The 26530-nt window shown below is 38.7% G+C and overlaps 1 protein-coding gene across 3 annotated transcripts in view; it reads right to left on the minus strand.

The window, feature by feature from the left end:
* Nucleotides 1–2316: 2316 nt before the first annotated feature.
* Nucleotides 2317–26530, minus strand: part of Sb (serine proteinase stubble) — a 324909-nt gene continuing 300695 nt past the window's right edge. For all 3 annotated transcript variants that reach the window (XM_083141973.1, XM_083141956.1, XM_083141963.1), the window contains 5 exons: nucleotides 18726–18811; nucleotides 12238–12344; nucleotides 8545–8842; nucleotides 4507–4632; nucleotides 2317–2793 (listed from right to left, as the gene is read on the minus strand). In XM_083141973.1, the coding sequence (XP_082998099.1) occupies nucleotides 2635–2793; nucleotides 4507–4632; nucleotides 8545–8842; nucleotides 12238–12344; nucleotides 18726–18811 (776 nt within the window). In that variant the 3' untranslated portion in view covers nucleotides 2317–2634. The remainder of the gene's footprint in view (nucleotides 2794–4506; nucleotides 4633–8544; nucleotides 8843–12237; nucleotides 12345–18725; nucleotides 18812–26530) is intronic.

Genomic DNA, 26530 nt, shown 5'->3' on the forward strand with positions numbered 1-26530 from the left:
ATAACGTGAAACTTTTGATCACACACGCACTACACAGACATGTAAAACTTAAAACTAAAATATTCACAGATTATTTGCATACATTCAAGTAAAGTGGTGTTGGAAGGGGAATGGGGAGCCATTTCCCCCCTCCGGCTCCTGTACCCCCACCTTTTTGCTAATTTTCAAGAATAGTTACTGGAATTTCCCCTCTTACTGGAAATTTTTGGAATATCACACTGGGTTCAAGTAACTTGGCATGTACAGTACGTATGCCGCATTCATTCTATTTTTCTTACTCATCATTCTCATCGTTATGGTTAATCTAACAGAAGAAGTATGCAATGCATAATAAAATTGCATATCTCGAACCATGTTGAGGATTGATAGTTTGACATTTATTATAAAGGCACTTTCATGATATATTTTCACTTGAAATGTTCTATCATTTGAAAGAACACTTATACTTAAAGTACACTGATCGCCATTAAAATTGCAACACCCAGAAGGAAATGAGATAGAAACACGAAACTTGGCAAATATGTAGTTCATAATAAGATAAGAAAATGATTACAGTTAGAGCTCGGTGGTGTGACACGTAGAACATGGTTGCATAACCCCAAGGAGCTAGTAGCGTGTACAGCCTCCACGGGCGGCAATAACTGCTGCAACACGGCGAGGCATGGACAGAATGAGTCTATCGATGTCTGCTTGCGGTATGGCGTCCCAAGCGGCTTCCACACGGTGCCAGAGGTCTTCAACATTACGTGCCGGAAACCTGAGTTGGGCCAGCCGGCGACCCACCATGGACCAGACATGTTCAATTGGCGACATATCCGGTGAACGTGATGGCCAAGGAAGCAGGGGCACGTGGTTAGCTTCCATAAATGCGACGACATTCCTTGCAACATGAGGGCGCGCGTTATCCTGTTGAAAAGTGGCATTATGCAGTGCATGGATTAATGGGACAGCAACAGGGGTGAGAACCTGTGTGATGTACCGTTGGCTGTTCAATGTCCCTTGAATGCGTACGAGACGCGAACGAACACCTTTGGCGATGGCACCCCATACCATGATACCCAATGAAGGCCCTGTGTGATGATGCATGATGCAGGCGTCATGAAGCCTAGTGCCACGGTGCCGCCACACGCGTGTACGTCCATCATGATGTTATATACAGAAGCGGGATTCATCAGAGAACACTACAGCATTCCACTCCGCCATCCATGCACGACGGTCTTGGCACCATCTCAGACGCAAACGCCTATGCTCTAGCGTCAGAGGAATCCGCAACAGTGGGCGCCGGGAAAAATTCCCCGGTTCGCCAAACGACGAAGCACGGTTCGTGGGGACACTGGACGTTGTAAAACATCCCGTACTTCATGCGCAATCCTCGTTGACGTGGCCGTTCTGTCTGTAAGAGCCATGCGTATCAGACGTCTGTCCTCTCGTTCCGTCGTCCGACGCGGACGTTGTGAACGTCTACGTCGCTCTACAGTGCCTTCCTGGACCCACTAGTTCCATACACAGATCACTGTGGGTGCATTCCGTCCTACACGGGCACCGATCTCACGGTAGGATAATCCGCATTCACGGTATGCAACAATTCGGCCGCGATCGAACTGGGAAACCTGCTGGAATCGCTGCCGTATTCGACGACGTGGCATTGCCGACCGATTTTAACACACTACACTCACGACCATGCACTTTCACTGCTCTTCTGCACCTATCTGACCTGCTACAGGTACCACTTACCAGATGGCGTGGCAGGCGCACATGAAGCATGACGGCCTTGAACACCTAATCATTTCCTTCTGCACCTCTCCTCTACACATTGTGCACATTTCGTCCGATTCCGATTACTCCTTCTGGGTGTTGCATTTTTAATGGTGAGCAGTTTATTTGAAAGTATACGTTAACAGGTGAATTAACTAAGTTACCTGTGAGAAGAAATGAACCTCCCTCTTCCAAACTTCATTCTCCAGTCTATCATGCATGCATCTAGTTTTCTTGTCAATCATTGGTGTTTTGATTGGTTGATGTGTGATTTATATCAGAATACTTGTGTGTAAAATCTTGCCTTATATCAGAATACAACAAATGTTCACCTTGTTGTATATATGCAAAACATCAAATTCTGTGTAAATCAAATTTCTTATGACAATAGTTATTCTTCAGCAACTGGAGGTGATTACAGATTATCATCATTTCCATGCATGAATTTCTTTTAATATATTATATTTTAGTAGAGTGACGAAGTAAACTTTTTAACACTTATAAGATGTTTTAAGATCATAGGTACACTGAGGTGTTTGCAGTGGGGATCTGTTTGAGGTAGTCATTTGGTTAGGTAATGAACAAGTCCAGTTCCTGTAGGTAAAACCTGTTGAAGTCTTCAGGTAAATAAAATCTGAAGTTTACAAATATTACAGCATTTATTACAGAAAAATATTACAAGCCCGGCCGAGGGAGGGGTCTGTAACAAGTTGTGTGCCGGAGCTGGGCGGGGCTTGTGAATTATCACAGACACAACGCGGCTCACTGTCACTTGTTCCTGTTCTTTTGTTCTCCTTCACTCGTTTTTCTTTATTTTTGGTTCACCACCACTTCACTTAACGGCGCCATGCACGACGGTCCACCACAACACTTTGAACACTATGTGACGTTTTCCAGAATCCAATCCACGAACTTCGAGATGCGCGTGCATACTCCGGGAAGGTTCGCTTCCGCGCAGCCAATTCCCCAGCTGATGATCCCGGCCAGGAAGTAGCGACCATCTTTCCCCCTGACCTGAAGGGGTCCACCGGAATCTCCCTGCAAGGAAAGAGAACATTTACATGAAGGAATAACCAATTTCAGGAGTAAAATTTGCAAATATCATTTTCAAACTTCCGCCGCTAAATAATACAACACACTGTATATTTTACTCTAAGAAAAAAATGCTAAACCCAAACGAAAAAATGTACCTAGAATGCTTAGAATTCAGTCAAGGCATTTTTTAATGGAAGCTTTATGGGACATTCAGAACCAATATGTTGCAACAATTGCTAATGTCAATGCAAAAGTGTTTAATAATTCTTTTTTAAAAAATGCAGTACGATCTTGAGGATAATAATGTCAAAATACAGAATTTAATTTCCATTACTGATGGTATCAATTTTATCAGTCGATAGTAATTTTGGCCAATATAATTTCTATATATATCTTATCGCACTTGAAAAAAAATCTGAATCAATGTTTACAACCTACATTTCATGCTCCTAAAGTGGATTCCGTCCAATTTCCGACTAATATTTTTATTTGAATCTTTGTAAGCCATAAATTAATTTTCTACGTGGAATTATTAAAATATTTCACATGAATTACATTTCTGTTTTTAAGATTTGTGGATCCAAATGTGTAATTTTGAATCGTTCTGCATTAATAAAATTCAGTATGAGAATAATAATAATAATAATAATATATGCATACCGTACTAAGATTTATAAGTAAGAGAAATTAATTGTGACAAGAAATATACAATACATATACAAGATTAAGTAATAATAGCAATACCGGTTTACCAAATTCTGTTTACTGAAAACATATTTCAAATCACATAAAATTCATGAGGTGAGTAAACACAGCAAATTAATTGCTTTACAGAAAGAACTTGCAACAAGTTGAACGAAGTGAGGGTTCATTAAGCATATGATATAAATACAAGTAAATGATGAATCCTACCTTGCATCTGTACCTTATATTCGTTAATAGCTACAAGGTGGCGCAAAAGTAATCACTTGATTTTCTTAGCATATAGCTTGGGTTTTAAATTAAACAAAGTAGTTTTTGTGTTAAACTTTTATTGATACCTGTAAGTTCTATGTCCTCAATTTTTAAAGATAACATCCCAAAGATGACAACCATTCGAATTTATGCAAATTTGGGCTCTTATTGCGTTTTCCATGGTGTTGAAAAGAATATACGGGGAAATGTTTTCAATTTCATGTTGAATATTGCCACTTAGTTGCTGTAACGTCTCTGGCTGATTCACATAAACCAATGACTTCAAATATCCCCAAAGGAAAGAATCTGGAGCGGTCAAATCGGGGGGACCTGGCCGGCCATAGCAAATCACCAAAACGGGATATTACTCTGCCCGGAAAAGTGTCATGTTTCGCGGGCTGTATGTGGGGTATACTTACTCATTTTCGCACACAATAAATTTCGTGAGTATCTTCTATTTAACTGACAAACCACTACTGATATATACACAACAAGATGTGAAAATAAAGGTCAGTTCAAATAGGATGACGACTTTTGCGCCACCTGTTATATACGATTAATGTCTGATATAGTCATGCACAAATATTCCAAACCATCTGACAAAATCAATTCCTACCAGAGCCGCATGTATTAACTAGGACATGAGGTTTTGTGCAAGTTATACGACATGTATTGTAATTCATGGAGAATAGCACACGTGCGTGTGCGTTTGTGTGTAGAGGGATTGACAGTGAGACAATCGCAATGGGCACTGAACAATACCTGACAAGAGTCCCTGCCGCCGTCCTCGTAGCCTGCACAGAGGAAGATTTCTGGGATGAACTCGTGTCTTCCCGCCCTGAGGAACATATCCTTGCAATGGTCGTTGCTAACAATAGGCACAGTCACCTGTTCGATACAGAAAAACAACATTTAGTACGACATTATCAACTTAAAGATATGGTACAATATGCAACTACCAGTACAGAAAAACATTACAAAAACAACAATAATAATACAAGCCAAAAGTGGCAGAAATTCGACATGAAAGAAACAAAATAAATAAATAAAAATCAAAGTTCTAAAAGCATAAAACGAAAAAGTATTTATTACAATACTTTTAAAACTGCATTGTAATTTCAAGTATACAAAGCAGCAAATTATATTCGTTTGTAAGAGACAGAAATATATTAAACCACTTCATATTTTAATTTTTAAACACTGTTGTATGCATTTCATCATGCTATTAGTAATTTATAGTGAACACAGAACCGGATTTACATGTTTAGAGACCTGCTGACAACATCTCGTGCTTGTCTAATTAATTTCTGAACTTCAACCTAACAAAACGCGCGTACTGAAAAATATATATTTTGCGGGATATAGCGGATCTTAAGTTCCACACAGAAAACTGAATGCATCAAATCAACTGATGCACCAGAAATGCATCGATCGATGCACTAAAGTGTGTTTTACGGCCTCAGCGAAGAATCAGCTTTACAGTTTGATGCACTTTTGTAGAGAGGAAAAGGTCTAAATATGGGCCCCCCCTTTTTATTTTGTCATTTTCGGAGGAAAAAAAAAAATCAAGCACCTGCCTTTAAAATACATATCTATGAAATATATACTTAAATGTAATAGCATGCTAAAGTATAGAAGGTTTCCATTTAAAAAAAGAAAGAAATATCCAAAAAATGATAAAATGATGTATTTCAAAATTGTGGTCTAAATATGGGCCACTAGTGGCAATATCACAAAAAGCAATTAAAATAAAAAAAACAGTCATTTATCGCTAAAACATTATAAAATTCATATTTATGAATAATCTATTGTTTTGAAAATCACGCGGAATGGGAAAAATCTAAAGTAAGAAAAACATCGAAGTATTTGTTGGAAATGTGATCTCAGCATTAGATCTCATGTCATAGCCCATATTTAGACCATCACGCTATTTTTCTTCTTCAATTTATTTTTGCTCTCTGTGGTACATATTTCATAAACAAATCATGACATTATAAAAACCCACATTTGTTTTATGTACCGCTAATATCATAACATATACAAAGCAGATGACAATTCAGAAAACGCTGAGTTAAAACATACCTGCAAAAAGTTTTCGGAGGTCGCAATTCTATAACAGAGTCCAAGGCCGAAACTAACCACCACTTTCTCTTGCGAATTGGCGCCGCAACTTTTGTCCTTGACAGATAACCAGCTCCCATAGTCTCTGCCAGGCTCTATCACCCGGGAGCGTTGATAACTCCAAAACCCATATTTAAACCTTCGCCCATATTTAGACCTTCTCCTCTACCGTAAAGGTAACGCCAAAATGCATCATATGATGAAAATTAATATTTCTTTCTGTCGTGATCAGTTGATACGTTTCTATGCACCTTCCTGTATCTTTCTCGATATGCAATTAAATATTTGGTCTGGTCTACAAGCCTCATGCATTTTTTGTTTCAGGTGATGCATTTACTTTTCTCTATGCGAATAGAAAAACTTACAAATTTTGTACTTTAAATATGTCGTAACACTTTCATGATTGGTAAAAAAATTCAACAGTTTATCATTTTGCAGAACTGTTAGTAATAAACGTAAATTTTATGCGTCATATTTGAACATTTTTTTTAAAAAAATTGTCTTGTTCTCTAATTGGTTGCCGTTTTAAAAGTACTTTCTCGTTGTAAATGGAGCAGAGCCAGATGTGCCAGGGTGGCCTTTGCTCCTCTTTAGTCAGCCAGCGTGCTCACCTTCAAGTTTAAAAGTCGACACTTAATTTCACACCCTGAAAAAATGTCGCCTGTTACTTCTAGAATCTTGGCACTGGAATGGAGGCTCCTGTGTAGATGGTAGCAGAAGCCCCTCAAGCCCCCTCTCCGAATCAGGGATTAATTGTATAAAATACATTAGATCTACTTGACTAGCAATATGTGGCAGAAATTTGAACAGCGAATACAGAGGCTGATACGCTTTTATATAGACGACTTTGAAGTGTTCAGTTCACGCACCTATGACAGAGCGCCTTTCCACCACCGGCTGTGTTCGATGAGACAACCAGCATTCTTGACGATTGCCCGAGAGCGCAGTTTCCACCGGAGAAGACCTCGTTTCAGGTGTACAAGGGGTATATTATTCCAGTCTTGTTCGGAAGCTTTCCAGAGGCCGGAAATCGTGCGCACCTTACGAGAAGAAAGGCGGTGTTTCAGAAGCCCAAACGCACGGTAGTCCATGGGGCTGTCTGTCATCGGGACTCTTCATGGGGATGCCGGAGAAGGGAATAGCACGAATCCCGATACTAGTTTCCATCCGTCTGTAGAATGCCAACGATGATTTGGCTGTGTGACTCGACGCCTTGTCCTGATGCAGCTCTACACGGTTGGCGCCATACATCGTGAGGTTTTTCATTGTTCTAAATATCAGTCAAAACATATTCCTGATAATACGCTGCATTGATTTTCACATTGTTGGTTACACGACGTAGCTTCCATTTTCCCCTGTAACAAAAGCCAGGCTCAACCATGAAACCGCGTGGATAACTTTCGGCGCACTGACGTACAGCTTTCTGCAGTTCGTTATCTGTTCCACGACATGGCTGGCTTTCAGTGCACGAACATTCGCCTTATGGACCGCCTTGAGACGTAACCTTTGGTGCATGGCACGGTGGATGGTTGGTTGGGACATATGGAACCGGCCGGCCATAGAATGCTGTGTCGGTGGATTCTCCGACGCCGTCAATATCTTAATGCCGCGCAACACCGGCGATGCCAGCTTCACTGGGGTCCGTTTCGGACGTGGCTTCGTCGGAGAAACACAGTCAGGGGACGGTCGCGTTGCATATCGTCGCACTATGGCATTACAGTGGAGCGTCCAACAGCAAATCCGTGTTCGTGGCACTGTTTAACTATGCTGGAACAACTGAAGTGTGCATCGGAAAGTGCCTCAAAGTAGCCTTCCCAGAAGCGATTCACTTTCGGCGCCATTACACTTCGACCAACACGATAATTTGCTAGCCGACACAACACATACTACTGCCTCAGTGCTGAAACTTTCACGTGTCTGAGCTGCGCCTTCTCCGTACCGTGCCCTTGCAATGTCGTTTATATGGAAGCGTATCAGCCTCTGTATAAGGTCTCAACGATGTTGTAGTGGTAGCACCCTCATCTTGTGATCAGCGGATCCCAGGTTCGATCCAGGTAGAGGTGCATTACACAGTGGTTCGGAGGCTACTTTAAACAATAGGTCAAGTTTCGATTACCCATGAGCATAAAGTGGTCTTAGAACAACATCATCAAAGTTTGTTTTAAATCCATTTAATTGGAACTGGGTCTAAAGTTGAAAGTGAGATACGAACCACTGTGTATTGTAAAGATCAAAACTCGAGATCCCTTGTTTAAAAGACGGCAGCGTTACCACTGTGCTATAGGCAAGGACTTCGAAATAGGTTTGCTTTAAAGAAAATAAATTCTCTCTTGTCGAAGCTATTTTACATTCACTTGAGCTACTTCCCATGTAGCACGAAACTCTTGGGCCAACGTTGGGAAGTTGTCAATTTTTGTGGCAACATTTTGAAAACTGTTGGCGATGTCCGCCTCGCCATCCATTTCAAAACGAATCATTTCCCATTTGTGGGCCAACAATAATGGTAGAATTTTGCCAACCAACAATTTCTCAACGTGCCGACAATCTCCCAACGTTGGGCCAACACCGTGTGCTACATGGGTTTGGTCTTGTCTCAAAATTTGAAAAATATAAATCAAACGAAAATAGTTAGCTTTCCAGACAGCTAATCCAGTTATTTGAAACTTTCATACGACGTACCTCTTGCAGCACGGAAGGGAGGGTCCCACCCTCGCTCAGCCTCCCCCATCCGGTGACGGTGGCGTTCTCCCCGATGAGCAGGTCGTCGTTGGCCGGGAGGCAGATGGGGGAGATGTGAGGCATGAAGTCGATGGGCGTCTCCAGCTGCACCAGGGCGAGGTCGTACTCGTAGGTGAAGAAGTTGTACTTCGGATGGACGACCTTCTTGGTGACTCCCCGCTCCAGGTACGGATAGGGCTCCAGCACGCTCGAGAAGTCATACTCGCCCACTCGGATGCGGATCTGCGAGGTAAGGAGGCTGGAAAGGAAACGTGTGTTAAGATGATGCAGCATGGAATGAAGCTCAGAATCATCATGAGTAATGATGATTATTATCAAAACACGGTCTGGGATGAACAAAGGAATTCAGAACCTGAGTTATAATACAAATGTCTAGAAAGGTAATGAATTATATAGCGGTAAATATGTTCTTAAATATTAAATTAATATCTCTCTACAAACAATTCTTGAATACCTTTTATATTTCTACCATACGGTTTAATTTTCTCATCACACGAAAACAAATGTTATAAACAGTTTACTTCTTACACAAATATTTAATAGTTTCGTGTAACTTGCGTGAAAACATAATTTATGAACCTATCGATTTCCGAAGCAACCTAACTTGGAGGCGGGGGAGACAGAATATGAATATCAGGTTTCAGAAAGTTAAAAAAATACCCATTACATGTAAATTTTAATAAGTCTGAAACGTTTCTTGAACCAAGCCCCCCTTTCCCCTCGAAATTATCCCTATCGATTTTGATGATTCTCTGCCACGTTCACAGAGGGCAGTAAAATGGAAAGGATAGGCGTATAAATTATGATTTTTGGAAGATACACCAAATTATTATACTCGTATATTTGCGCAAAAGTGAATTTCAACGGCGTTTAGGTTAAGCATTTTTTCATTTACGACGTTTTTATTAAAACTAGATTTCCGAGGATGATTTGGCGTTAAACTGACAACTACGCACGACCCTTTGGCTAGCTTGATAGCGAACCAATAAATAGGAAAACTTCAGACCAGAGCGGCGTGGTTTAACTTCTTGTCGCTTTGTTTTTAAATATCTTATAATCTGAAGTTTATGTTTCCAAGGCGAAACCTTTAATAATGCATACATCATCTTTCAAATTGTGACCTAAATGTTCTCTCGTTTATATTGGATCTTTAGAACATTCTCTTATCGGTACATATTTTCAAAATATGTCCTATGTTAAAAGTGAAAAATAAGAAGAACGGACGTCGTCTCGGTACCTGAGCGCCTCGAGTTCTGGACTCAAGATCTCGTCAGTTCTATATTTTGCCATCTTTTCCTGCATCCAAAGATTCTTGTATGTTGTGCCAAACGGGTTTTATTTATTATCCCCCATCCACTTTCCTTGGATACGTCACTGCTAGAATACACCTTGGCCAGTGAAGTTAATTACTTCATTCAACCTATGCAGGCAGTAGTGACACCTGTGGTGGCACTCGAGCAATTCAGCAGTGGAAAAAAGCAGAAAGCGCCTTTGTGTTATGCAGCCCAACTAACTACACTGCCAGGCAAGGTGAACTAACTATAGGATTCATTCATCTGACTCGCTTGCTCACACGCAGCAGATGGAATATGACGAGGCCGATTTCCGATATTTGGATATCGGCAGAAAATATCGGAATCGGTAAACCGATTCTCATATTTATTACCTTCAAAAGCCTTATCACGGAGGATGTCTTATAACTTTTGGATATTTAATACAATACAGTGGCGTACTGTTCTCTTGTAATGAAAATATTTTAAAATGTGTTTTCGTAGTTCATTCACTTTATATTTCATTCTTGTATATGTGATTAGCCTTTTCTGTAAGTGACTTACAGAAGTCTGAATATTTTTATAATGTGCGAACAGAATGTTCTGTATAATTTTTAATTTTTAGCATGCTAAAATATGCAATATGATTCTATTAAAAATAACATTGTAATCGGTAAAATTCGTTACATAATTAATCAGTAACAAATATTGGTCTAGAAGGATACATTCTAGAAACCACGATATTTTGACCCAGGGCTACACTTGTACCAAATCCATCCTGGTTTTGCCACATTTTTAGTTCAGTAGTTTTTACATTTTCCAAGGCAGGCGGCAGCGAAATCATTTTCCTGTATGCCTCGACACTTAGTAGAGAAGTGGAGCAATTCCTGATCGAACCACATTATTTACACTTTTGATTTTAGATTACAAACTTTCGTGCATATTTTGATAATTTACGTCATGCCTATATTGTGCCAAGCTAACCGCTAGGACATTGAGGCTATTGGAAATATGGATATTGATAAGCAACCATAAGAATGATCTGAGGATATTGACGAATCTGGATTAAAATAATACGGATGGTATCCAAAGATTTCCTTGTTTGGTTCATGGCAGATCACTGTTCGCTTTTTAGAATATTTTAAGAACCTTACTGAAAGAACCCGATGCATGCTTTCAGCGCCTACGTATTCTCCATGAAGCAACAGCTCCATGCGCAGAGGGAATGGAAAGTCGTGTTCGTGACAGCTTATAGGGTCTACAACTGATTTAAAAAGTGCTTTGGCAATGGTGTTGACTATATAGAGTTACCGTATGGATAAGGGTTCTGATCATAAAAAATTATGCCAATAAGTTTGCCGTGCCTTTAACAAGAACTTATTTCCAGAATTGCCTGATAATGATTCTGTGTAAGAATACCAGATTTCTCTCTCGACAATAAAGGACTCGCATTGAAAGGGCAATGAGCTAAAATAAGCTTTTTTACACTACCATACAGTAATACAGGGTATCTACCAAAATAAAAAATCCAAAATTCTTGATTATGCTGGACCTCTTTTCCTTTTCTTAACAATTATTTAATCGTCTCCTACTTAGGTATAGTTAGAAATTAAGAAAAAAATGTTGTTATTAAATGAAAAACCCTACCACAACACCAGTTAAGATGGAATTTTAAGCTTTACTTTAACAAGAGATTTAGACTGGCTTTAAGTATTAATGCATGTGAAAATTAACGCTTCAGAGTTCATCCTGAATGGAGAGTGGCCACATTATTTTATTTAATATTTTTACAAAACTTTACGCATACAATAACGTAATTCTTAAGAAACAAAGTGAACAAATCTTATCCACAACTCAATACAATTTTAGATTTCCAAATATTCAATTTTATCAAATCCCAGTACAGGATATAACAATGTAAATTCACTATTCTCTAAAGAAATAGCAAAAATTCTTGACCACAAGCATATCATCTTGACTTTCGTGACATTCCTGACTGGTAGACATGCTTTCTACACTATGTTATAATAGGCATTATATCTTACATATTAAATTAAAACTATGTATATCTTCTAAAGTTTTACAGGATATAGAAATAGATCGCGGTATAGAGGGAAGTCCTGTAAATAAAGGGCGTTGGACAACCCTACGTCAGTGTGATACATACACAAATTTTCATTTTTTGAAAGGTTCCCTTCACAATTTCCTTTGAGTACGAATAGGCAGCGATTAATAAATATCTAATATTAACATTTAGTTACGATATGACACCTTTCACAGCACTCAACACTTTTCTTTCTATACCAAAAATAGCTTGATGTGCTGTGATAGTGATGATCTGAAGTGCCTTGGTGACACCTACTCATCTACGCAGTGACCTGCAGTTGCGATCCAGTTTTCGTTGAGTACAGCGCCACCGCAACGATGTTTGCTCGAAAACCCGAAGAAGGATGTACGTCGAACGGAAACCTAAAATAAAGACAAGTAAAATTAGTACAAGCACGCAAAGCAGCAACGAAATATACCCAATAAAATTAATTTAAATTTGTATGAAAACAATGAATAAGAAATGCCATAAAAATAAAAGATTTAAGATCTCCGCTAGGTGGTGCTACTATTTTAAAATAGCTGTTTGTACTGAAACAATAAATGGGATTCAATGTCTACAAAAGTTATAGAGATGAATATTATAGCAATATGAACACATGCATTTCGATGTTTGGATTAAGGATCTGTAATACATCCTGTAGGTGGCGAATGTGTCGTTCCTGTTAGTGCTCCTGAATTATTGTTTGAAACGTACAATTTAGTTTGAATGATATAATGTGACCAGAAGAAGCCACAATGATTAGGTGCTGTAGTGTTCTTATATACAACTATCTGTCACATAGGCATGAGACAAGGTTCACTGTGATTCTACTGTAAGTAGTTCGCACTGAATCATAGGTTTGAATTGAAGCAATACCAGGGGCGGTTCCTGATATTGTTGCAGTGTTGCACAACGACCAGATATTTTACCATGAAATTTCATAATATTTCTTAGTATTTTTAATTATTTTCCTATTAAATATATTGAACATAAAAAGAATTGCCCTTAATTGTTTCAAAAGAGCTAATTCCATTATGATCTGTTAAAAAGGAGGAGGCAACCTGCAAGATTTCACAGCGTATGGGTAGATGGTTGTTACAACGCCGGAGCAACAGCCTGATTTCTACAGCGCGTGCTATTGCAGTGACGTTCAATGTTGTCTTCCCTATCCCGGTGCTTCAGTCAGCTGCTCGTTGCAGAACACCTGCAACAAACGCTGGGATGCTAATTCTTTTATATGCCGTTAGAAAGCAGCAGGCAATTTCTTTGGATCTTATTTAATGTCCTGCACCGTGGAGATAGACAAAATGTCCACGTTGGGCAAGAGCAAATAGTACTAAATTAATAACCTTACTACCAATATATTCACCAATATTAATTGAGTTTAGTATATAACTTATGCTTGATATTTTCACTGATTTTGTGTCGAGGACGGTGGAACTAATTGTAAGACTAAGTGTTGCGGACCAAAACGCCGAAAAGTATCGGCCGGTATCGATAAAAAAAATGCAACCGATACTTTCCGATACCGATACATCGGCATTGGCTCAACCCAAATATAAATATATATAAAATTACATATATATATATATATACCTATTATAACATTATAAATATGTATATATATACAATTTAAATTTTATGTACACACACACACACATTATATATATATATATATATATATATATATATATATATATATATATATATATATATATATATATATATATACTAGCTTATTACTCGGCGTTGCACGGGTATTTAATTATCCCAATCTTGTATTAGACAGGAAAATAATGAATTCTAACTATAGTGTAAAATGTAACTATTTTTAAATGTGATCGTGAATTTTACCAAAAAATAGCTACTCCGAAAACTATGGATTCGACACTGATCTAGGTCATATATAGCATTTTATTTTTCACCCTCTCTTACTCCCCATGCCGATAGGTGATAAACTTGGAGTTGAACGGCATTGGGAGCGACTCCGAAAACTATGGATTCCACACTAATATCGGGCATTTTCGCAACACAAAGCCATATCAGCCTGAATGTTAGACAACCCGAGAAACACTATCGTTGTGCGCGATTGCATAGAGTCACGGATGTCTGTCTGTGCGGTATTTAACATCGGTCGTTTTCGATTATTTTTACATGTCACCCCTTCCCACCCCAGCCCTAGTGGTGTCAGGGATGTCTTACGCCCAAAGTATTATTTCCAGATTGCAAGTGATACGTGTACCAAGTTTGGTTGAAATTGCTCCAGGTGTTCGAGAGTTATGCCGGAAGAAACATACATACACACTCGCACACATACATACATCCATTTTTATTTGTAGAAGATATACACGTTCCTCGTATTCCTTTTGTGTATTCGGTTCTGTGTTATTATCAGTATGTCTTCTATCTATCTTATTCGTTGTCCTTTAATGCAAATATCTTTATTAATCTCTTTAATGATTTTGTTTGATTCTTCATTCTTAATTGCCTCATATTTCTGTACATACAAACAAGGGCGTAGACATTAAATAATCGGTGGATCATAAGGCTCGATAACAGATTCCTACAAAAAAAGTTGCTAAAGTGGATAAAAATAAATGTTGTTGAAATGCGACAGATAGAGAAAGTGGAATTGAAGAGTAAAGAAAAGAAGCTCTTGGGGCGAGAGAGAGAGAGAGAATAAAGGAGAAAATGTGCCATAAAGCAAAAGGCATGAGGAAATAGATTCTAAACGTAGGAAGTTAGGGGAAAATCCAGAAAAAGAAGACATAAAAACCGATAAGAAATCATAGTAAATATGCAATTTTTTAGTATTCCAGGGTGGATTAAATAATCAATTAGCAATTTAAAAGCAAGTGCAACAATAAACCTTAGTTTAGTAACCAGTTATCTGAGAGAATATCTCCTGTGGTCATTTCTTCTAATCAGCTTTTTAAAAATCTCGAGTTTAACCTCACCGAGACGTATCTACTAAACTAATATGTACTTGAGAGAAAGAAAGTGACGAAGCTCGTGATATATATTTCTTGGTGTTCATTCGAAACAAAAATATTAAACGAGAGTTATACGGTTGCGTCTTGAGGGAATTTGGATATGATACTAAGATTATCTTTTTTCTCTATCTCTCCCCTCTTCTCCTCTTGTTGCTCTTTCTTGCCTTTGTTTTTCTCTCTCTCTCTCTCTCTCTCTCCCGCTGCTTTCTCTACCTCTTCGCCTGTTCCACTTTCTCCTTTCCTTGTATCGTTTCGCTGTCTCTCGCTATTTGTTTCTCTCTTTTTTCCTATCGCCCTTTTAACTGTAGCTTCTCTATATCTTTATTTTTGTACCCTTGGGTTAATCGCTACGATTTATGATGCCAGGAGGCTAGGTTATGGCAAAGAGTGACAGTTTTCGCTTCAGCGGTGCATTTATTTCAATATCGTCGGAATGGGTACTGCTACGAAAAAGGAGAGAGAGAAACGGTGTGTAAGAGTATTAATTTGTCCCCAAGTTTATGATTAAGCTAGATACGATGTTTGAAAAATATGATGAATTAGAATTTTTCGACTCCCATGCATTCCTTATGGAGAGAAAAACGCAACAACTTCAAGTTACGGCCAATTAAATGGGAGTTTCTGGCTTTTCCGACGACAAATCAAGTCTTCAACGTGTCCTCTTTCCGTTCATGTGCTTTACTACACCATCGGAAGTTTGGTATTCCCAAGAGAGCAAGTAAAATAATATTCCCAAAAGCGTAATGCTTAGTTTCTCCTCCTCTTACGACCATCCAGCGTTCAGATCTCACTTTTCACAGCTTACCACGGGGGAAGGTCGCTGGTGTAGGACCAGTTTAGGGTCCTCGCGCCTGGACACAAACTGTTTTTTCTGCCCTTAAGACCCACCCCTGACTATTAGTGGGAAAGAAGGGGTTGAAAAGTGCCTTCTCCCCCAATGCAAAGTTGACGCCGGTTATATAAAAAAAACAGCCAAAATTAATGTATGATATGAACAATATTCGCGATGCATTACAATGGAGTGCTTAGCGCCAGGGAGAAGACGTGGCAGATAGCTGCCACAGTGAAATACACCACGTAACAAGAAAAACGAACTTTAGTTACGGTGGCGCTCACAAGATGCCCATTTTTATGGTTCCACCTTGGCAGCTCTGAAATGTCACGCAAAGTCATTTAATCATTCAAGGGGTCATGACGCTTCTTGTTTTCTGCGGTGAGGAGAAGGGAGTGGGCGGGGGGAGACAAAAACCTCGAGCACGCAACCCGTTTTTCAATTGTTTACGTCACTTTCACGGTATCCTGCTTCTTGTCCGCCAACTAGACACGTGAAACATTAGTTTTTTTCTTTTTTTCCTCTCTTTCTGGAAGCGAAAAACAGTTCTCCAATTCCAGTTTATCTGGTAACATTATGTTATTTATATTGCCATAAAATGCGAATGTTTTGTTGTTGTGTAACAACTATTATGCTTAAAAGGAGAAGTATTATTTTTTCATGCAACGGTAATTTTTTGTTGACCCGGCTCTTCAAATAACTCCGCATTCCTCCTGATTGGTTGAGACAGCTTTGGCTAATTTTCTGAATTTTTTACAGAGAATTTACAGCTTTCAAATGAGCTACTGTCAGCGGTATTCCAAGTTTGCTATTTGTAACTTCATGCCTTCGCGAAAATGGAAAGTCTTTTCCCTTAATGTACTCTGCTACTAAAAGCATGCTTTTATTGTACAACAATATTTTTTTTTCGTTCGTTTCTATATAGTGCTTTAAAAAAGCAACGTTTAGCAATTATTCAAATCAGAATACTTCCTCAGATTCCAGCATTTCTGATAATTTTTATACAGTTGCAGCAATAACCAACAATGTCAGTTTTTCTTGTTCTCTTGATAGATCGAATAAATGTTTCTCTCTTGTAGGTGCGCTATTACATTTGAGCCAATTTCCAAACATTTAGGCCCGTAGCGAGGGATTGGCTAGGGGAGCAGAAGCCTTTTCTTCTTCATTTACTTGAAGGCTTATATTATGGTAACACACTGCTGGAATTCTCTGTTTCCCAAAATAGTAGTAATAGTACGTTTTAAAAATGTTCTTCAGACACTGAGACATAACTGAAATATTCTTAAATATGTTAACTTTTTAATGCATAATGCAAATTATGAATCTTTAAATATAACCAATATTATATTTAACGAGTTTTTCTTTGCATCCTCATTTCCAAGTTTGTAGGATGTAAATATCACAACCCATGCTATAAAAATAAAATAATGAAGGTGGCACATAAAATGTCGGTGCTTAATAGTGCGGAGCGGGCGAGCGTCAAATCACAATCCTGCCTCAAGAGCCAAAATATCTATGAGTAGGCACGGAGCTGAAAAGCTTTACCAACTCCTGAGATTAAAACGTCTAATTTTTTCCCATGCCATTGTGATCTGGCAACTCTTCACCATTTATCACTGAATTGTAAATTGACATAACATGTGCTTTTGTCTTTAATGTTTTAATGTGTTTCAATATTTGGCATAACTCTTTACAAATACAAAATTAATGAACTAAGAACACACAAATGGGCCTCACGAAAAAAAGTTCACAGATCTTTATTGGGAAACTTGATGGCCCTGTAGGAAGGCCATGGTGAAAGTGGTTCGATTTGATTTTTGTTGATGTCGTTCCTCTTCCATTTTTGGCTAATGGCGACGATGAGGATGAGTGATAAGACGGAATTGATACACATATAACATCCAGGCTAAGGCTGGGATTCGAACCCGGGACCCATGGCATCGTAGCTACCTGTAACAACTCCACCACGGAGGTCGACACGACGAAAGGTGGAAATCACTGAAAAGTCAGTGAATTGAAAGTAGACATCGAAATGGAATGCACCAAAATTACAAGAGGAATCATGTGTCATGTCAGCAAAATCAATTATCAGTATTATCTGAAGTGCCTGGACCTGAATGACTATCAGTTCGAACAATTGCGACAACTTTTAAGAATATCTACATTTCTCTTCTTAATTTAGATAATTAAACTTTAAATACATGCTAGCTGATTGGCCGGCGTTGCCCGGGTATTTTTTGTATCCCAATCTTCTATTAGACAGAAAAATAATGAATTCTAACTATAGTGTAAAACGAACTGGGAGTTGAACAGCATTGGGTGTGTCACTATTCATCTTAGCGACCCCAAAAAGCTATGGATTGTTATTACATGTCACCCCCTTCCACACCCACACACCTAGGAGTGCCAGTGGTGTCTTACCCCCACAGTATTTCTTTCCAGATTGCAAGTGATACGTGTACCAAATTTGGTTGAAATCCCTCCAGGCGTTCGAGAGTTATGCCGGAACAAACACACACATATACATACATCCATTTTTATATATTAGAAGGAAGATTAATAAACATTGTTTTTATAGTTACTCCAAGTATGTATGGGGCATACTGAAGAAGAGACGCAGTAGGAGCAGAGGTATCGGCTGTGTCTAGAAACAGCCTCTCGTTACCTTAATGGGATTGAATACTCACAAAACTGATGCCCCTTGCACTGAAAGACCCATATTTGAACAATATTTTTCACGACGCTGTAAGACTTTAATGTGACAACCTACAAATACACACAAACAAAAACATAACAATAACAAACCTTATCAAAAGGATAACAAATTGGTCTACACTTTATAATCATACAGTAATTCACATTTTTTCATCCCAGTGTTCCACTTAACTGGGAATAATTCTAGCCGGTTCAAGATGATGCTGCAAAGCATAACGTACCTGCCAGGGCCATCCGCCGAAGGGAGCGTTCCTGCCCCCAACAATGCGAGTCTCTGGACGCGGGAAGAGAGGAGGAACTCCGCACTCTGCAATGGAAAGAAATCTCAGCGTCTCATGTTAGGAGAAACAGATATCAGACAGAAAGAAAGAAAATTGCAATTTATGTAAACAATTTCCAGAATTATAAAAATAAACTTGCCTAAGCTTCATACTTGCGCATTCAATTCTTCTGCACTGCTTCGTCATTTAGTAGCTAAGTGTGACATCTTCCCGTGTATCTGACGACGTATTTTATATTTTAGTAAAAACGCCCCCAAACTACTTCTTTTTTGTGTCACTTTCAAAGGATCATCCTGCATATTTGGCACATTTTTTTTGCACCTGAACAGAAAGGAAAAACTAGAAGCGCCTGCTGAAATTCTTAAAGGTGCGCATACGTGGCGCAACAGGCAGTGAGCACACCACTCGTAGAGGCTTTGGTGCAGTTCATATGCCATAGAGAGTTTCTGTTCTGAAGTCATATTTCGTTTTTTAGGGGTCTTGACGCCCATGCTAAACACAATAGTAGCCAGTTTCCCTTAATACAGAACCGAGAAAAGTTTCTATTTTGAATTTTGTATGTTTTTTCTGTGGTTATTGTTCAGTATTTTAAGAATGTTTTCATTGCATTTGTATAATTTTCTAGATTCTGTAACTCATTTTTGCACATAATTGTTTTAAGCATATTCACTTCTACTATTGTATCCTTTAACTCGGCTCAAGTGTAAATAGGGATAAAGAGAGAAGACGCCTCCATATAGTCTGGTCACAGATAATGACAGTGATTGATTGGTTGATTTATTACCATCCACTTGATCATAAAAGTTCAAGCTGCACCATGATATGGCATAGGTAACAATATGTATGCAATTACAATAATAAAAATAGTAGAAGATAATCACGTACAGGATAGTAAAGATAATGATGATACAAAGGTTACAGACTTATATTAATTAATGCCATAATATACATAAAGAACACCATAATGACACTATTTAACTCAAAAAAGGCATAAAAATACATTTTTGGAAACTGTATATCGGTAAAGATGTGCATGGGTAAAAAATCTTCACTGTAGATTTTTTTTTCATTTGCAATGCCCCTACTGCAATTATACATTTAGGGTTTCAGAAATTCTCTGACAATTTATTATATAACTCTATTCCTTGATTTACCATTTTCCTATCTATTTTTTATGTACCGTGTGGCCAGAATTAAAATTACCCAACTCAGAGCCCTCTTTAGCCTGTTCAAGGCATCGTAGAACTCTGAAATTTGGTGAATCCACTATGCAGACCATGGGGAAGAGGATGGCGATAAATAGTTCAATTTGTCGCCACCAGGTTGAAATGTGGCGCTGTACTTCCACGAAGGGTTGCAATATTGACGTAAACTGCTCCAATTGGTTGTGGATTTGCTTTTACCTTGCAATCTTGCAATAAACGAGAGATCATTTTCTCGCAACTTCCAGCCACTAACAAATGTCGTTCTAATTAAATAACTCAGCTAAATCACTTAACGTGAGTGCTGAACAAAAGTTCGGAAGTGATCACCATGCCATTAAATAAGAAAGAACGTGCATTGCTGGTGAAGTTGATTTATCAGAACGGTAGTAATAGTGCAGCTGCAGATTGAACACTGCTGTACTGGCAGAAACCAACAATACAGATTTGTACACCTGACTTGTTTTTCAAAATTCATTATTACAGCGCCACATTTCAACCTGGTGGCGGAAAATTGAACTAATTTTTTATCGCCATACTCTTTCCCATGGTCTGCATAGTGGAGTCACCAAATTTCAGAGTTCTACGATGCCTCAAACAGGCTATAGAGGGCTATGAGTTGGGTAACTTTAATTCTGGCCACCTGGTAGGAACAGTCGTGAAACTAAATTCCATCAAGGGAGTTAACGCAGTTTTTTTATGATTTTCAAATTTACATTACAGAACTTCATGCGACATAGTCTTTCATGAATGACCAAATATTTCACAATAAAACCATTACAATAATAATAATAGAATATATTTTCCTTACATCATGTTCCACTCAAACAAATGTATATAATTTACAATATATCTGCAAGATGTTTTAATATAGTTAAAAATGTTCAGGCCCTTATTTAACATTTTTGCATACTTTTCTTTAACCATATTTAAGACTTGTCCTTCAGAATTTTACTTATCTGAAAATTTACACTAATCTGAATTAGTTAACTTAGGTCTATTAATGATTATATCGGAACATCGTTAACAGTGGCTAAAATACACAAGAAATATAAATTTCTGATTTTATTAATACCCACTTGCTATTTCAGCGGTGCCCTACAAGATAAATCGTTAAAACAAATCTTTGTCAACTTACTATTTGCCGTTATTAAACCACTATTATCATCAGTTTATAAATTTCAGAGAGCTTCTCCATAAATCAAATTCCTTACTATTATAAAACACGAATATTATTTTCATTATTTTAATGGTAGTTTCTACATTTGTTTTTTTAGAGGACACATTAGGGGATGTCCAGGCATCTCTGGCACCCCCGTGAGGACGCCTATGCAAAAAGTTATTATTTAGGGCCTCCCCGATGGCGCAGTGGTAGAGTCGTCGCCTTGTAATCAAGGGATCCCGGGTTCGATACCCGGTGAAGGCACAAGTGGTTCGGATCCAACTTTAAACTGTAGGTCCAGTCCCGATTAGCCTTACTGTGCATAAAGTGGACTTAAAAATACCAATTCAATCAATCAAGCATAAAATTATTAACCACAGGAAACAAGTGAAAGTAACTAAAAATCAGATTATTTATCAAAAAATACTATTTTTTAATAAAATATAGGGTATTATAAATGTTACTGCAACCTTACAAAATATTCATGTTTTCTTTCTGCCTTCCTCTTTAAACGCTTTCTGACGTTGATTAGGGCTCACACACCAAAGGTTACATTAATTATACTAAAAATAAACACAGTTTTGAAAATCTGTCCTAATTCCGGATGAATGAAAGAACAATGGAGAAAACCTAATATATTCAAATCATTTGCACAATAAAGAAATCAGAATTTGAATTAATTCGAAGTTCAATTAATTCTAAAAATTTGTTCAAGTGCTGCGAATGTCGGGCAAATTTTTAAAGTTTCTCATATTTTGTACATATTTTAAATGAATCTTTCAAAAATGCAAAACATTTCTGAAAAAATTTTTAATCATTTTCATCACGTTGGCATAATTTTGCTTTTAAATGTGTTTTTCAACGAGGTTCCATCTAGCGGTCTATTTTATACAAAGTTCACTTTCATTAAAATATTTTTGTGTAAATTCGCATACTAAAGATCTGTAGTGGCGCCTGAAGCAGCAACATTGAGAAGTTAATGAGAATCTTGCGACTATAACTATGAGCACCCTCATTGTTCTATCCTGTCTTCATGAGGGCCCGTAGTATTTTTTTTAAAAGGCGATGGGGGTGGGGTTATAAATCAAAAGTTGTGTCCTGAAGTTGGAAATATATTGAAAAACTGTGTGACGTCATGATTACGAGTCATCGTAAATTAGAAACGTTTTAACAGAGACAGAAAGAAGAGGCAGGAGAGAGCGAGAAAAAGGGGTGAGAGGGAGAGAAAGAGAGAAAGAGCGAGAATAGAAATGGAGAGATAGTGAAAGACATAAGAAATAAGAAACACAGGATGAGAAGGAATACAAATAAATAAAGGAAATCTTCCTTGCTGGGGACCTGTATTGTCCGCTCCCGTTCTTGCTACAAATTTTACAATTATTTACCGAGACAACTGCTATTATGGTCATGTTATACTCATTTTTGTTGTCAACAAAAAGACGCAACGTTTTTGATTTCTCAGTAAAGAAAACTTTTCGCCACATGTAGGGTTCAGATACTGACAGAGAGATCTATTAATATCACCAGATTCATGTCGATATGTTTTTTAATTAAGAGATTTCCTTCCTATTGTGTGACTGTTACAAATACAGTAGTATCTACTCTGAGGTATAAAACAAGTTAGAAATAACTTAACAGAATCACATTCAGCAGAAGCACTGTTGCCAGTGAGTTTAAACACATGCCATAGACAAAAAAGGGGGAATCATAATTTGAGAGTCATCATAACTGGAAATACCGTGAAAGCAACCTCACAGAAAAATCATGGGAACAGTGAGCAAGAAATAGAAGCAACATTCTGGCGAGACCTTAATCTTTTGAGATGGAATCCTGAAAAGCCAGGTTTCTTACGTCCATTGAAAAAGAACAGGAAGTGTAAAGGACACGCGCTACTGCTGGGCAGGATTAGGAGGTTATGAAGAGGAGGAAGATGCAACTTCCTTGCACGAAATTTCGTCACTTCCTGCTTCTTCCTTGACTAACAATTTAGTCGCAATCATGTCACTTGGCGTGCAACGAGGTAGAGTATAAATATAGACCAGGACGGGCGGGTGACAATCAGCGCCGCTAACGGCAGAAAATGCTCATGAATGCTCAGTTTGCTTTTACTGGGAAACTACTGCACCTGGAGTTGAAAAAATGAGTAAAGTGTTGAGTTTGGGTTCTTTCTGTTCTTCGGTAATCCAGGAAATGGAGTAAAGAATACGACTGGAGTACGGACACAAAAAAAGTGTGTAATTCACGAACACAATAACAGAATTAGTACATCTACTTACGTAATGGTATAAATGCAAAAAGTCTCGTCACGAAGGACGGCTATGACTTTGAGGCATACATGACGGAAGCTATAACATGGACTGATGACAAACAACACTTAATAACCAGGTCTGGCGTGCACAGATGATACAGATCAGGTCTGGCGTATATGTGCGTATATGTTCAGTCGGTACACGACACTCTCATCTCTTTGACTGAAGAGACTCATGTTTCACGGAGTTTGCCCATAGCGGTCAGGCGGTCGTCTTGGTCCCTGGGATCTTCTAACCGGCTGATGATCGCTTCTCGCGTTTGGAGGCTCTACTACATCTTCAGCAGCAGGTACTGGGAGATAGTCCTCATCTCTAACTAGTAATGGGTTGTTTCCGCGCGAGCGACTTTGATTTCGGACAAAGGTGTCTCTTCCAACCTTAGCGGGATACCTCTTGATCTTCGTGAGATGAACAAGAACCACGTCATTATCGACAATCCCCTTTGCCATCTTCCGGCCCATCAATTTAACAATTTCGCCTATAGAGTACTTGGAACCATGGCTGATTTTTTTCCTGCAACGTTCAACTAGTACCTTTTCCTCCGGCATAAATGGAACAGGACAAATAGGCTGATTCTTGAAACCATCTGATGCGTCAGAAGTGGAAATGTCCGTTCTTGGCCGGAACTTAAGCAAACGTTCTGCTGGACTATACCCGTGCACTTGAGTATTTCTCAATCTTCTTAATAGTTCAAGAACTAACTTGTCCATGTTTCACAAAGTGATACACGAACGATTCGAAAAGTTATTTTCGAGCATGTTCTTCACTACTCCTACATTCCATTCAGCTAGGCCATTTGATTGGGGGGGGGGGGGGTACGGAGCTGAGTGAAGAAGCTTAATATTCCTCTTTGAGCAATAAGAGTTGAACTCTGAAGATGCTAATGGTTGACCATTGTCCGTTACATAGGTCTTCGGGTATCCGAAGCATGAAGAAAATTCATCTAAATGACCGATCATCGTGTCAAACTGCATATTCTTCACTCTCTACACAGATATCCAATGAGAATAAGCGTCAACAAGCAACAGAAAATTCATATTTGAGAAATGGAAGAAATCAAGATGGACACGCTAAAAAGGCTGCGATGCAATAGGCCACGTTTCGAATTCGGTACCCGGTACATTCGGCCTGTTATTGTAACGCAAACATGTATCACGTGAGTCTTTCAATATCTTCGTTCATCGTGTTCCAGAAGAACGATAAACGAGCTATTTCTTTAATTTTGCACGTTCCCTGGTGTAATTTGTGCAACCGAGAAAGGACACTTTGGATGCAAGATTCAGGTATGACCAGTCTTTCGCCCATGAAAATACATCTCTTCTGTATGTGGACATCATATCGCCTGTCTAATATTTTTCTGAGAGGATGCCCTTTTGTTCTCTCTATGAATTGTGGCCATCTTACTTGAATATATTCGAAGACTTTTGAAAGCTCAGGATCACGTGGTGATTCCAGCGCAATGCGCGTCAACACCGAAGATTCAATTAGATTAAGGACTACCGGCTCAGCTGTCAACTGACGCGCGAAATCTTCATGATTATCATTGACTGCATCATCTGCAACACCAATTCTAGACAGTGCATCAGCCAACTCCACATGAGGCGTGTATACAGTTTTGAAGTCATATTCTTCCAATACTAACTTCCATCTGTTGATTCTGCTGATGGCTAGAGTAGGCAGGTTACTTCTAGGATCCAGCAGGTGAGATAAAGGTTTCGAGTCCGTGAATGCAACAAAATGTCGTCCAATGAGGTACTTATGAAAGTTTTTTACTCCACGGACTAATGCAAGCGATTTCCTTTCCAATTGAGTGTAGTTTCTTTCCGCAGCGGATAAAGTACCGGCCATACACATGATAGGCTTAAGCACTCAGTTTATCTTGAGCATTATTGCTGCTCCCGTAGCGGTAGGAGATGCATCCGACATCAGGCATAAGTCTCTGTTAGGATCATATACCGGGCGTACTAAATCCTTAGACAGCAGATCCTTGACAGCCTGGAATTCCTTCTGATGAACATCTGTCCATGACCAGTGCATCCCATTCTTCAACAAATCATATAAACTGGCAACACAGTCAGCTAGGTTTGGCAGGTACGAAGCGTAATACGTGACCATATCGAGAAATGACTTCAATTCGCTGACATTAGTGGGTGGCTTACACTGACTTATTTTATCAATGTTTTCTTTCAGAGGACGAATTCCCTCCTGTGAAAGAGAATGTCGCAGATACTTCACATTTTGCACCAAGAACAGACTTTTGTTCATTTATGCGGACGCCATAATTGGAGAAAAGATTCATCACCTTTCGTGCGTTATCATAGCACTCCTCAAGAGTAACTCCTCCTACTAAAATGTCGTCTTAGAAAATGGAAACCTTGTCTACAACCATCAATATCTGCTCCATCGTGGCTTGGAAAATTGCACTGGCAGAGTTTACTCCGAAGGGAAGCTTCAACTGTTTGAATAACCCGAATTCCGTGTTGAAGACAAGGACCTTCTGAGCCTGTAGAGATAGACGTAACTGAAGGTAAGTTCTTCGAAGGTCAAATGAAACGAACCAACTGCAACCAACCATCTTGTTGAAAAGGTCCTCTAATTTAGTTAATGGATGCCCCATCTTCCTAAGTTGCGGATTTACAGTGTTCTTGTAGGACACACACAGCCTTAATTCACAGTTTTTCTTACGAACAACAACAAGAGGAGAAGCCCACGATGATGATTTGTTCGATTCAATGACTCAGTCACTAAGCAACTTCTGCAATTCATCTTTGACTGGTTCCTTTAGCGAGTACGGGACGTCATAATATCTCTTGAACACTGATGTAGCATCGTCTTTCAATGGCAAGTCTATCTCGAAGCGCTTGATTGACTTGGACATGTCACCATCAAAAGGTATAGGAAAATCTTTCCTTAAATTCGCAACCAGTTCCTTTATTGCTGGTGATTCAACAGTAGTTGCAACCATCTGAGGAACATGTAAAATAAAAATATTTCGCCATTCAGGCATGAAAATATCAATCCAAGACAAATCCATAATAGCACGATTCAATTTTCTCTTTACAACAATCAGAT

Source organism: Lepisma saccharinum, chromosome 1 (assembly GCF_977018435.1).
Source record: "Lepisma saccharinum chromosome 1, izLepSacc3.1, whole genome shotgun sequence".
NCBI classification, from domain to species: Eukaryota; Metazoa; Arthropoda; class Insecta; order Zygentoma; family Lepismatidae; genus Lepisma; species Lepisma saccharinum.